The following is a 15459-nucleotide window of genomic DNA, read 5'->3' as shown; positions in this document are numbered from 1 at the left end:
AGGATGTTCCATAAGTCGATGTCAAACCTGAATTAGGTGATACAGCAAATCATAATAGTTACCAAAAAAGTCATTTATTTTTTAAATTACAGTAATATTTTATTTTTTTTAGAAAAATGTAGACCACATTTTTTTTCCCTTTTTCGAAATTGTTTGCTCTATTACACAATTCCGGGTTGACACTTATGGAACACCCTGTAGAAAGTATTTTAATATGAAATACGAATGTGGCGCCCCTCTGGTTATATTAACTGTCAGATTGTTTACTTATTTATTTATATATTTAAAATACTATATTTAACCTTATTAAGGATAACAGTCACCGGTTTAAATTTATTTTTTTAATTAAAAAAAAAAAACCTTTATAAAGCAAATCTTCAATAATAAAGGCTTTATTATTATTTAATATAAATAATGTAGTTTGAAATTGCATAATAAATCTTGAAAGTTTTACAGTGATTTTTCTCTATAAAGTCACCTGACTTGTCAATATCGATGGGGTCCTATTGTATAAGGGCCAAAGTAACAAATTTAGTTTTTTTTTTCTATGTTAAAAGATACCTCTTAGTTTAGTTAATAACATACACTAAACAAATACATTTACAGATGTAAATGTTATTTTTTTGCTGAATTAAAAGGGCCTATGCGGACTATTTTCCTAAACGGTTGAAACTTTGAGGGTCTCTTCTGAAAAGTTGTCAATTTGTACATTGACCTTTATTTATAGGAGCTATCGATTTATTAAAGCTTTAATATATTTAATACTGTATTTATTTTATATTTTTCTTGCCTATTTAGCTTCGAATTTATAGTCAATATATTTATATGTAACGGTTTTAATGCGACAAATTATGTACATATTCTACTTACGTTATTATTAAAAAAATAAGTATTTTCTTTAAAATTAGAGAAAAATAATAATCGATATATCTTATGAAAAGAGTTTTTATTAGTGATTTTTTTTCTTTTCCGGGATGGGTATTAAATGGACTATAGAATTTTGTAATGTCTGCTTACCTCTTTAGAACGTAAAATGTTTCTAGGATAGTCATCATCATCAGCTCACTATAAGTCCCCACTGAGGGGCTCGGAGCCTACCCTTAGTTAGGGGAGACTAGGACATAGTCAACCACAGCCAAGTGCGAGTTGACTTCACACATATCATTGAATTTCTTCTCAGATATGTGCAGCATCACGATGTTTTCCTTCACCATAAGAACGTCGGATAAATGTACATATGTAAACTGAAAAACACATTGGTACATGGCGGGATTCGAATCCAGGACCTGCAGATAGCAAGTCATGTGCTTAACCCCTGAGTCATCGACGCTCCTTTAGGATAGTAGCCCTTGATATTTATTCGCTTTACCTTGTGATTTAATAATTTAAAAACGAAACATCCAATTTTCAAAAACAATAATAAATCTTTAAATTAAAAAAAAAACTCGTCCTCTACAATTCAATTTTATATGAGAAAATCGTAGCGGAAGATAAAGTCTTGCAATGCAATTACGGTTATGTTACAATTTAATTAATTGGCGTAATTTTATTCGATTTTTTTTTCTTTAAACTATAATTATGTTACTCTAAAGTTTTTTACTTTCTTAATATTTATATAACATACATTTGTGTATGTGTTTGTATGAAAGTGGAAATTAAATTTTATAGATTTAATTATAATAATAAAGTATTTTATCAGCTTTCAATTGGAATATACTGAAAATATAACGCTATTATGTAATTTTAATATATTTAGAGAACAAAAATATACTTAAAAGAAAACAATTATATAATATAAAGATAGATTATATTTAAGGAATAAAGAATGCTTGCAGTTTTTTTTTATATATTGTACATACAAATTTAATTATGCCTGAATGCATGATTTTTTTTATTATTATTGTTTCGTAATGTATATAAAGCTAGCTACGCATCTTAAGTTAAAACGTGTGTAGCTTTATATCGATTTTTTTTTTTAGTCTGAAGTCTTTTTTGTTTAATTAATAATACTTAAAAAATAGAGATTTTATACCTACATAAATAATATATTTTTTTTATTACTGTATTAAATGTATGTTAATTTATCCACAGCGATCAAAATAACCTCATTTTACACTAAAGTTATTAACTCGTTAGTACTTAATTATAACTAGCAAACTGTTAGGTCTAGCTTTTTAGGTTTTAGGTTTGAAGTTTTAGGGTTTTTATTCTCGAAAAGACAAACAAAAGTCACTTACATGAGAACAATATCGCACACTTTAAATAATACAATACGGTCGCCATTTTAGTTGTCAATTTACTTTTTTTTACAAAAATATAAAATGCTTATATTTTTTATATAAAACTAGTTTTGATTTAAATTGATACCTTTTAAAATTTAATAAATGTAAATATTAGATATAAATATGTATTTACAAATTTGTTTTTTTTTTTAGTCGATCGAAAAATACACTATTTAAAGATAGACTATTTATTCATTTATAGTATTTACTTTGATGTAAACTTGTCTTTAATTTGCTTTTTGTCATCTGTCATATAAACATTCCAGACAAATGTACTCTTAATTTTATTGTTTAATTAAAACTTATAAACATTGATGTTATTGTTTTATTTTTAGCCGACTTCAAAAAGAAGGAGGTTATCAATTCGACTGTATTTTTTTTTTTATGTGTGTTACCGCGAATCTCCGCCCCTGGTGGTCCGATTTTGATGAAAAATATTTTAATCGATAGGAAGTGCTTGCAGGTGGGTCCCATTTTTTTGTTTTTTTTTTTTTAAATAACTAGAAGACTAGTAGATTTTGAATATAGCTTCAAAACTTGTTGCGAAAATTAGGGACATTTTTGCTTTCAGCGCTTACGGAGGCTAAACTATAGGACCTACATAAAAATGATGTATGGCGAATTGTAGCTGTTTAAATGTGCTAATTAAAAGTCCGCGATAGCATATATCTATATTTTATAGTTTTCTCACAATAACCATTTTTTTCTTTACGAAACATTAATTAAATTCATGCCCTATTTCCGACGCTATTATTCAAGTTCAGTATTAACCCTTATGTAAATAAACATGTTCATTATCAAGAGAATTTAATGTAGATTATATTTGCAATTGAAACTATATCATTCTGTCTAATAGTTTAGGAGATATCGTAAGAATAAAATTACGCGGAAACGAAAAATGCTACACGAAAAGCACAATTTTGCTTTCTGGGCTAACGTAGGTCAAACTATATGACTTACATAAAAATGATGTATGGAGTAATTATAGATCCTTAAATTTGCTAAATAAAAGTCTTCGGTGGCATATATCTATCATCTATGGATGTCTCACAAAAACCATGTTATTATGAACAAACTTCGATTAAAATGCACACGAAAAACAGCGTCGTAAGCTTACGGCGCTATTATATTATATACGATATGAATCCTTATCCAAATAAATATGTTTGGTGGCTAGAGTATTAAATGCAGATTACAAGCAGCAGCGCATTTTGCAGCGCGTATTTTGCGTGTCTCTAAACTCTAAAGAAAGTTCTCTTCTTTCTTGTAACATGTCTATATTGTATAATTATTGTTATTTTGGAGTCGGTTTCGGCCTAAGTAGGGACATAAACGTAAGTATGTCTAATACATCTCAAATATAAAATTTTATCTATTTACTTCGGCCGACACCGACTGCGAAATAACAATAATTATACAATATAGACATGTTACAAGAAAGAAGAGAACTTTCTTTAGAGTTTAGAGACACGCAAAATACGCGCTTGTCGTGGAGTTGCGGAAAACTGAGCCCCTATTACTAACTACTAGAGTTTAGAGAGTTTTCATGACATTATTTTGTTTCTTATTAGTGCATTTTTTTGAAATTGTTTTTTTATGTGACTTTTGAGTGCATTTTGTTTGAAATTGTTTTTTTATTTAATTTTATCCTTAAAAAAAAACTTTTTGAAAACATGATATAAATAAGCTTATGTTGTAAAATAACCTTAAAAGTCATTATTATTTAAAAATATTAAATTATCCTTTTTTTTTCTTAACGAAAAAAAAAGATAAAATAAGTTGTTGTTACATTTATTCGGTAGCAACTCACGTCAAAGATTAAAATTGGGTAAGAAAAAAAACTTTTTGTTTTAAAAAAATCATTTATTGCGCATATAACAGAAATGAACTAAAAAAAACTAACGCGCGTATTTTGCGCGCGAACATTTAAATACATACAAACTAAAGTAAATTTACAATTTAACAGAAAGATATTAAAAGGAACATTATTTTTAACATCCGGAGATCTTTCTGAACTAAATTATATTACACAAAAAATATATACAATATGAAAAAAAAACTTAAAAAGTAATTTTACTAAATCCCTGTTATTTCAGCATGGTACAGATGACAATTCAATTTGGCGCGCAATTTTTATATTTTTTTTTTTACGAATTAAAAAAATTATGAAAATGAAAGCATGTTATAATGCACTACTGTTTTCAGACCTATAACATGAATTTAGCAAATAGTAATTTTTAATTATTAGAGGAAAGAAAATTATAGTTTATTTAAAAAAAAAATGGAGATTTTTGTTGAATACTTTTGAAGAGAAAAAAAAAACTTCATTCAGTAAAACGTCATACGTCAGATAACAAATACTTATCTTAATTTTGCCTCCTGACTAATCGTGTTTTTTCGTGATTTTTTGTGATTTTTTTTCGGAATCCCGCCGCTCCCTTTTGAGCCTCACGTGTTTAATGAACGGTCCCTAACATAGGTTATAATGAAAACGCACTGTAAGTAATTCTAAACTTTACAAGATTTGAAGAAATATGTCTACGAAGATAGTCCTACAAACTTATCTAGCTCAGTAAGTGAAGCTGTGATCTTGATTACTTACACAAAAAACATGGAAAAATGACTTAGATATAAAAAAATGACATTTAACAGGACATCTTTAGTTCCACTCTGTATCGAGCCAGTTAAGTTTGACGTACTATATTAAATGATCTATAAAACTAAATTCTATATTAGAGGTAACAACTTAATTAACTTGTATGAGGAAGTCAGTCTTTATTTGCAAATAATTTTCTTTCCTCGAATAACTTCGGTAACAATTATTCGACTATATTAAATCAGAAACTGTCACAAACTGACTTGTAAATCTATTTTTAAATATAACTGCCATACTCAAGAGTCGGAAATGTGTAACTCAAATAGATGACCTGCAGATCAGTTCACGGTTTGCTTGTGTGAAGCAGATCAGTAATCCGGCTCTCAATTCAGCTCACCGAGTTCAGTACCTAATTTGGGTTTTGAGCTGTGAGTCACCGAGCAGTATAAAAAGTGAGTGGTTGTTTTGACTCTTTCTAATAAATGATATCAGATCGCAGATGCTGAGTTTTAGCTCAACAGTTTAAATCTGCACCCTAAACTTTTAAGTCGACTCAGATTTGCACAACTACTCGATTGCCTACGTTAAGAGCCTCACATAGGGTATGTTCCGATATGCACTGCACAATGCTATCACTGTAGAAAAATTCGTTCCGTTATGGACTGCCAGTATACTGCCGCAGTACCCTAGGGATATATATGACGTCATAAATCGCCGCCATATTCTACTGTGAGCATCACACGTTCGATCACGTGATCAGTCAAAACCACTCGAGTGCCTAACGTCGTATAAACAAAGCTACATTTTAATCAGAAAATTTTGAAGTTCTGTAATTAGTTTGGATTAATAAATAAAACAATGGAAGAATTGCAAAAATTAACCTTATTAGACTGTGTTGAAAATTCAATTTACAATTAATATTAATTAAAATATTTTTAATTTGACAGTACTCCAAAACAGTTTTTTTTAATGTACTAGAAAACTTGAATATACGGGATTGCGTTCCGTTTTAAATCGTAACCAATATAACTGGCTATAAAGGAACGGTCTTCACAGTATGCTGAATTGACGTCACACTGTACAGTGGTCGCAGTGCATATCGGAACATACCCTTATTGACCCGATTATCGACTTGAGTGTGACAATTTATCTTAATTTATTTTAAATAAGTTAAAGCATTACTTAAAAATTCATTTATTTTAGTTATTGCTTTTAATAGTACAGTCAACTACAAAAGTCATTTTATAAAAAACTAATCTCTATCTAAAAGTTCGAACTATTATTAGTTGACATAATTTACTAAAATTAACATTTGATTTTTTTTTTCATATCACTTCAAATTTTAAAATATTTAATTGGCAAAATGGTGAAAAATTAATGTTCAATATAAAATAACTTTTGTTGTCAAATACACAGAAGTACATTCAGTTAGAAAATGAAAACTAAACAATATTAATAATTTCTGTTTACTAATTTTAAACCTAACTCAACCAAAAATGGTAACGTGAAAAATTTTGACTTTCACTTAACACTATAATGATTATTGTCGAATTATTTTTCTCTCGTAAACATAATGTAATGACATAATGTTATATTTATATAGATAAAGTCAATAGTAAATTGATATGAAATAACTTTGCGGGCAACTTTATAATGTAGGTGTTTTTAAAATATTAAAATAAATTAAATAATTGAAACTGTTTACGTATTTTTTTAATGTAAATATTTTAACTTAATACAAGTTTATTATTTTTTATTTAAAGTAAATTAAATAATTTATGGCGAGTAATTAATATGATAAATAAAAAAGAAAAAAGAATTTAAAATTTTTATTTCAAAACGTGCGCGACTGTACATAATACAATAATCAATATTTTACAATGTGACGAAATTAAATTTAAATTAGTTCAAAATCAGTAATGATTTCTGAAATAAGGTACTATTAAAATGTTACTGGCATTATTAAAATTAAATCATTTTAATTTTGTATCAAAAATCACAATTAAATATCATTATTTGTTGCAAAAATGTTTTAAATTATTAGTCACGAAACAATGATTGTTTTTATTGACATAATTTCTCTCGCAAAAATAAAACCATAGCTATCTGTCAAAAGTGAATCATATCCTATTGTAATAAAGTTTATTTTGGTTCGAAGCTGATTCATTTTCATAGCAAACTATCCGCTATAAACACGTAATTGTAGTCTTCGTATAAATATCATTTGTCATACAAATACTTCAATATCGTTCTTATATCTAAATACGACATGACCGTTTTGGTTTCACAATTTCGTATTCAAAGCAAACGTATTGTCAACTTTCGACTGTATGTGGAGAAATGTATGATTTTAATGAATTTTTAGTCGATGATTTTAATGAAATTTTTAATTGATCATTTTTAATGAATAAGTTTTAATGAATTTTTAGTCGATGATTTTAATGAATAAGTTTTAATGAATTTTTAGTCGGTGATTTTAATGAATAAGTTTTGATGAATTTTTAGTCGATGATTTTAATGAATTTGAAGTTGATGATTTTAATGAATTTTAATCGATAATTTTTAATGAATAAATTTTAATGATTTTTTAATCGATAGTTTTTAATGAATTAATTTTAATGAATATTTAGTCGAGAAATTTTAATGAATGAACATATTTTTAATGAATGATAAAGTACATACTCCGTTGCTTTTCTATAGCTCGCAATTTATATTTAACTTTTGTTGACAACGAGCCTACTTTACGTCAATACGCAAAGCGTATTCTACGTCTAAAATACTGTGATTTCATTATTCTAAAGCGTCAGTGAGCCTGTTTATAGTCGGCAGCGGAAAATACGTTTGCTGTGAAAATGACTTGGACTTGATTATGACTTTTTGGAATTGATGTATTTCGGTTGTAAAATAAGTATATTTTTTTTTAAAAGTTGAAAGTGGAATTATTCAAATGTTTTACCGGCCGATATACACAGTCGGTAAAACAGTCAAATCGGTAAACTGTTGCGTCGGTAAAACAGTCGAATTGTTTTTTTTTAAATGCTGTTCATAAGATATTGCAATCATCACTTTAATATCATCTCGTAACAAGTTTTTCATATTAAATCAATTATTGCCTAACAAATTCGTTCAAACGCATTCGAAATTGAACTCTGACAGGTTGGAAATAAGGCTCACTTTATGCCTAAATCCATTATAAGGCATTTGAATGTATACATTGAACTTTATCAGGCTGGTAATAAGTATTCACTTTGTGCCTCTATTCGAAGGCATTTTATAGTAAATTGAACTGTATTCGGTTAACAATAAGGTTGCATTTGGTTACTACTACCGCAGCTTGGCCTGCCGCTGTTGCCACACCGCGTACTTAGCGCACGCTGTGTCTATCATTTGGTTCAAATGTTTGGTCAATGTGGTAGCTAAAGGTGTTAGATCTCTTAACATCTTTTCCTGAAATTAAAATTATTTCTACATAAAATATTGTATCTAATCTATATATATAAAAGAAAGTCGTGTTAGTTACACTATTGGAACGAAGTTCCTTATCGCGCGTTGTGAAAGGGAGCTAGACGGAAAAAATTCTTACGAAAAGTTGTCACAACACTTTTTGCTATATCACCATGGCAACGACGTGACAATATATAACGAAAATTCATAGAAATAAAATGTACTTCTTGTGAAGACTTAAGTTTTTTATTCATAGAATAAACATTGTTTCCTTCACTAATTAATTGAAAGGAACTTCGTTCCATCCGGGTGTCCCAACACACTTCTCAAGTTTTTTTATAACTCAAGATCGGTCGAACTGATTTAGCTGAAAATTGATGGGGAGGTAGCTTAGAACTAGGAAACGGACATAGGAACTTTTTTATCTTGTGTGCATTTTTTTTATTCCGCGCGGACGGAGTCGCGGGTAAAAGCTAATATGACCTAAAAAGCAAACAGTGGGATGATAAGAAGATATTAATTCAAACATTTAATTGCTTACTAAATGAATTTAATTCATATAATGAATTGGAAAAACTTATTTTTTAACTTTAAATAACAAGAAATATTAATGACACTTACCTCAAAAGGTCTCAATTTGACATTCCTGAACCTAAGCAATGCTTCATAGAAGGCGTGTGCTCGTGCTCCAGCTTCCTCTGCCTCTCCCCCCCCACTCCCCGGCTGGGGGAAGCTGCGCCACAGCTCGCGCAGCACCTCCCCACAAGACAGGTACAGCCGGTGTAGCTCAGACTTCACCTCCACTGGTATTAGTTCTATTGTACAAGGAAAACATTTATGTTTTCTTTTTTTTCATTTGAGTGGCGTGAAATTTATAATTTTTAATGAAATAATTTTATAAATTATAACTTTTAATGAATTAATTATAATGAAATTTTAATGGATAATTTTTAATGAATTAATTATACTGAAATTTTAATGAATATTTTTCAATGAAATAATTATAATGAAATTTTAATGGATAATTTTTAATGAAATTTAACGTATTAAATGTTTGTCCTGTCGTAACAGGAGAGTCAGAACAGTGTACTTTTCACAGTGATCCAGTAGAAATGAGAAGAATGTTTAAAAAAAAAATCTTAAGATTACTTAACCCACGATGGGTTTATAGACACTTTTAATATAATTTTGTATTTTGTACCCTGTTTAATATAAATAAATTAAAAAAAAACAATAATCTAGACCAATCGGTCGAGCTACTTAGGCTGTAATTCAAAATGAAGAAGTAAAATATCTAATCTACATCAAAACTTAACAAAGTTATGACATTAAAAAAATATTTATATGTAACTTTATAGGACTTAAAGTATAGATGTATTAAGGATGTTGTTATACTAACGTGCCATGGAGGCGGCGTGCTGATGTCGCATGAGGGCGCCGCCCGGGCTGAGCTCGCCCAGCGCGCCCACAGCCGCGCCCGCGCCCACCCGCACCGGCCGCAAGCATTGCTGGCCCCCGCTCCACGCCTACACCACATTCTCATAAACTTTACATAGGCTCACAATTACAACATTAAGAGATTCAAGAGCAAACAGTCCTTCACAAAGAATGGGCTTGGAATAATCATCATCATCATCAGCTCACTATAAGTCCCCACTGCATAAGAAGGGGAAATATTATCTTTCTATGATTTTTCTTTTCTTTCTTCCTACTTCGATTAGAAGTAGGCAACGTATCTAAAATAGCGAATGTATTGCAGCGGTCGCTTCGCTGTTTCGGCGAATTTAAATGGCCGTTTGCTTGATTTAAAAAAAAGACATGAGACAGTAATTAATTCAGTTAATTCAGTTTCCATTGTACTAATAAATAATGTTACAGTTAAACATTACCTGACAGACAGAAGCGAGCGCAGACAAAGGCGGTGGGTTAGTCGTATTCAATGTTTGACTCATTTGTGACGACGGTCCTAATAAATATCTTTCTACCTATAACAAAGAAAATAATAATAAATTAGGCAATAATTTAACTAAACAAAGAATTAAAAAAATAATTCCTAATAAAAAAAATTTCAAAAAATTAACAACCAATCAAATTTCATCAATAAATTTATCCTTAAGATAGAACAAATAATTTTATTTGGCATTTTGAAAACAATTATGCTACTTTCACACCTTTTTCTTATAAAAAAAAAATGATGAGAAGGTGAAGTGGATTTAGCGAAGGACGAGACGCATAGGAAGGGGAAATATTCTCTTCCTGGTCCCCTCTTCTGCTGAATAAAAGATATCTATGGGCAGCGGTTAAAAACTTACCTTTGATAATTTTAATTCTTGCGTCTCTCCATTCGTATTGGAATCTTCTAGATCTTCGTAATGTATTTTCTCTAATATTCTCTTCTTCTTCACTAAAGGTTCTGTACTACATTTCTCTTCTGCCGGTCTCTTTTCCGTCACCCCGTTTGTTTCTCTCACACCATTTTCAACTACTTTGTTATTATTATTTGTCGTTTTACTATTACTGCTATTACTATTACTAGAATTTGTTTTATGACTAGCTTTGAGCACCTGAAAATTCATACATAGTTATTAGAATAAAAAATCTATATATATATAAAAGAAAGTCGTGTTAGTTAAACTATTTATAACTCAAGATCGGTTGAACTGATTTATCAGAAAATTGATGGGGAGGTAGCTTAGAACTAGGAGACGGACATAGGAACTTTTTTATCTTGTGTGTATTTTTTTTATTCCGCGCGGACGGAGTCGCGGGTAAAAGCTAGTATTTTATAAATATCTCTGCGTCACAAAATCTTTTCTACAGATTCATTAAATTGAAGTCAGCAGAACAATTATTAAATTAACATTAATTATTTACTCTCACAGTCAATAATAATCAATACATTTAGTCATTTTATTAATGGTCATATATTAATAATAAAGACACAAATTAATAATCTCTTATTACTAATTAATAATAATTACTAATTAATAATTTCTAATCTAATAATAATATAATAATTTAATAATTAATCGTACTAATATTATAAATGCGATTGTTTAAATGGATGGATGTTTGAAGGCATCTCCGGAACGGCTCAACAAATCTTGATAAAATTTGGCACAGATGTAAAACATAGTCTGGAAGAACACACTTATTAAGTATTATTTTAATACCCCGTGAACAGAGTCGCGAGCAACAGCTTGTTAATAATAAAGTCACAAATTAATAATCTCTTATAACTTTACATAATAATCACAAATTAATAATTACTCCTAATTACATCTTTTAATAATAATAAAAAAAACACTGAATTATTATGAAAATAATTAACAGTCACATATTAATAATCACTTTTTTGTCTATTATTATTTAATGACTCACCATAATAGAGTGTTGGTTGAAACGTTTTATCATATTGCGATGTATTGAGGTGCTGTCACCTCGGTCTTTGTCTTGAGGTTGCTCATCCTCAGCCGGCAGAAGCGGCACCGGTTCTATGAATTGTGGTAAATCCACCTAAATGATACAAAATTATTTTTACTAATATTATAAATGCGAAAGTTTAAATGGATGGATTGTCAAAAGATATCTCCAAAACGGTTAAACAGATCTTGATGAAATTTGGTACAGATGTAGAACATAATCTGGAAGAACGTATAGATTACTTGTTTTTTTATTATTTCCGCGTAGACAAAATCGCGGGCGATAACTAGTAATAATTGTCTTACTATTAAAATTTTATTCAAATGTTCCACATTTTCTTAACCTTTTTAGTGAGAAATATTTTTTTTTAAGGGATTTTAAAAAGAATTATTAATTAATAGTAGATTTTTTTTTTTTTTTTGTGGGAAATTATTATAAAATAACAAATAGTCACCATCAACTTCATATAATTATTATAACTTAATAAATATAACTTTCCTTTGTATTTCATTAAAATGATTAAAAATTAATAATGCCTTACCATAATCATGTAAAAATAAATATTTACATACTGTGAGATCTAAAGTAGTATTCTTCATAGCGGAGGCAATAGCTTGGTCATCCAACTTGGCACATTCCCCAAATAAATCTTTACTCGAAGACGAAGCTATCCTATCCCTGGAACATTAGAAAAATAACTTAAAATAACTATCTAAGATAACATACTTATTATACGTTTTTGAAATAAAAAAACTTGAGAGGTGTGTTGGGACACCCGGATGGAAGGAAGTTCCTTTCTATTAATTAGTGAAGGAACCAATGTTTATTCTATGAATAAAAAACTTAAGTCTTCACAAGAAGTACATTTTATTTCTATGAATTTTCGTTATATATTGTCACGTCGTTGCCATGGTGAAGTAGCGCTCATTCGTCGTTAACATACTTACTATAGCAAAAAGTGTCGTGACAACTTTTCGTAAGAATTTTTTCCGTCTAGCCCCCTTTCACAACGCGCGATAAGGAACTTCGTTCCAAAATTTATGCGTAAATAAACTCAATCTGTCTAAAATAATAAACTAGCTTTTATCCGCGACTCCGTCCGCGCAGAACAAAAAAAGCACACAAGATAAAAAAATCCTATGTCCGTCTCCTAGTTCTAAGCTACCTCCCCATCAATTTTCAGCTAAATCAGTTCGACTGATCTTGAGTTATAAATAGTGTAACTAACACGACTTTCTTTTATATATATAGATGATCATTGAATCAAATGTTATAGCTCCCAAAGCTATGAAGTCACATCAAACATATATATTTAATTCTTATTTGAAACATATTTTAAATATATAATAGAATGAACATATTTTTTTTTTATTAATTAAATTTAATTACCTATGAAAATAATGCGATTGAAAGAATTTGGTCCAAAATTCGGCTTCAGTCATCTTATTAGGAACATAATCAATGTGTTTCTTCCTAACCGCTGGATATGTTTTGAATATAGCGTCTATAACGTCTTGCGTAAGGTTATATTTCAGTCCGTTACAACCATCTGTCTGAGGTTGTATATCAGCAAGAAATGCACCCGACACACCTGAATAAATACGAAAAAAAAAAATATTAGCATATAGCAACATCTGTTGTACCAGGTCAGCTCGACCGGTGCAATATGGCAACCACATAAAAGACAGGTTGGAAGTTGAAGCTATTTAATGTTTTGTCTGAATAGTGTCAAAGCCGAAGGCCAAATTTTAATCCCCTTTCCCTTCCTACCCTTTCTTATCAAGTATGGGAAGGAAAAGTGAATTTGACAGAGGAGAGATGCTCAAAAAGGGGAAATATTTTGCAATCATGGTTGGTTATAGGTAGCAGTTGCTTCGTTATTTCGGCTTATTTAAGTGCCTGCTTACTCTATTGTCAGCTTATAATATAAAAAAATAAGTGCACGAAAGAGTATAGGATTTACAACAGAACATCTTAACAGCGAGATTCTATTGTTGAAAAACTTGTGGAAAAACATAATATCTCTAAAGTCTTACCGGCTTCTTGTTTAACATTACTGGAATCTGTGTAATGTTTCAATGTTGGTGTATTCCAGTATTCCTCACTGCTTAAAACTTTTGATATAACTAAATCTTCATATAAATGCTTTAAAGTCGGATGGAGGGACAAAAGTCTGCAATGTCGGAGAGAGAAAAAGAAAAACATCTTAAATACACAAGTCTACAAAATGAGCAGTAATATTTATACTAAGACAACCTAAATAATAGAAAAACATTATGAAAAGCAAAGACTTTTACATATTATTATTAAGGTGTAGATAATTAGCCTTCCGTTAACCATTATTTATTTATTTTATCTGCCAAAATAATACTCTCATTCTTTCTTCCCGTTAAATATAAATTACCTTGACTTCATCTCAAGTTCTCCATCAATTTGTCTTTTAAATTTGGGCAGTAGATTCTGTAGTAACATTTTAACCTGGTCCCGATCTTTGGCCTGTGCGTCTGCCCCGGCCGGATTAACAAAATGGAAAGTGGAACAAGTGCCATCATGTAACACAACTTGGAGTTGAACTTTTGGCTTTCCCGCAGGTGAGATTTTCTGAGCTAAAAAACAGATACATTTATATCTCTAAGAACTCTAAAAAATGTTTAAATTTAAGATAAAAAAATGTGTACTAAAGTTCACTACAAAATTTATACTACAAATACACCATTGTTGTATCTTTAAACCAGAAATTCTTTTCCATAGTTAGTTTTATACTAGCTGTCGCCATTTTTGCTTTTTATTCTTCATTTTAATACATATAATAAGTTCTAAGTCAGCTAATTTACGTCACCAAAGCCTCAAACGTCTATCTTAAATTAGAGGTGATTATGATCTTATTCAAGGATGCTAGCATAGTGAAGAGTAGTTGACTTTCTTTACCGGTAAGTGCATGATTTCATAGTATGTTTATATGAAAACCTATTATTTTTAATATTGTTTTAAATTCTACTTACTTTTTATATCAGCATATTTATGAGATACAGCAACCGTATCTCGATTCTCCAGCATCCAAGCTAATCTCTGATTCATGACATAAAGGGTCCCATCTCCCTTTTTATATCTTACATATCCCACGCTCAATAATACATCCTCGGAAGATGTAGTCATCTTTAACGTTGAGAACTAACAAAACAATGTTGAGGAAGAACTAACAATTACCAAAAATATATTGAAAGGTTGACCTTACAGGCTATTTTTTATGATTATAGCAAGACCTGGCTTGGCTGAGGGCGAAATCAAAGTTCCTGGTAATACTTATTTTTGAATGCATATATTTCTTGTCAACATTTATGTACATAACAAACTTATATGAACAATTCTTGTATAAAATTATGAAATATGTAATTCTTTCTACAAAAGCACATCGTCAAACCCCATTTGCGGTATTGTTTGACAAAGTGTCATGTCAAACGTTTTGAAAATGTTGAACGAGGAAAAAAAATCTTTTTCGTAAAAAGTTTGCCGCATTAAAAAACATTTTATTTTTCAATGTTAAAATCGAAAAGTAAGTAAATTCGTACTCTAGACGCAAACGAAACGTTTGTTTTAATTAGCAAGGCACGATACTGATATAATGATAATTAGAAACCCGGTAGCCCGGTAGTACCAATTGAATTTGAATAACTTTTTCTTTGCATACATCAATTTTATGAAACAGTTCTGTCT

The 15459-nt window shown here is 29.8% G+C and overlaps 1 protein-coding gene across 1 annotated transcript; it reads right to left on the bottom strand.

The window, feature by feature from the left end:
- Positions 1 to 7829: 7829 nt before the first annotated feature.
- LOC106715383 (general transcription factor IIH subunit 1) lies at positions 7830 to 15185 on the bottom strand. Its single transcript, XM_045682176.1, has 11 exons — positions 14748 to 15185; positions 14150 to 14351; positions 13782 to 13918; positions 13135 to 13336; positions 12318 to 12423; positions 11704 to 11838; positions 10635 to 10886; positions 10212 to 10307; positions 9722 to 9848; positions 8944 to 9137; positions 7830 to 8325 (listed from the first exon to the last, which is right to left on the bottom strand). Exons 1-11 carry the CDS (start codon positions 14899 to 14901, stop codon positions 8203 to 8205), a joined length of 1728 nt encoding a protein of 575 aa, XP_045538132.1. The 5' UTR covers positions 14902 to 15185; the 3' UTR covers positions 7830 to 8202.
- Between the last annotated feature and the right edge of the window lie 274 nt (positions 15186 to 15459).

The sequence above is a fragment of the Papilio machaon genome, chromosome 18 (genome assembly GCF_912999745.1).
Source record: "Papilio machaon chromosome 18, ilPapMach1.1, whole genome shotgun sequence".
Classification (NCBI taxonomy): domain Eukaryota; kingdom Metazoa; phylum Arthropoda; class Insecta; order Lepidoptera; family Papilionidae; genus Papilio; species Papilio machaon.
This window is presented reverse-complemented; position numbering and strand designations above follow the sequence as displayed.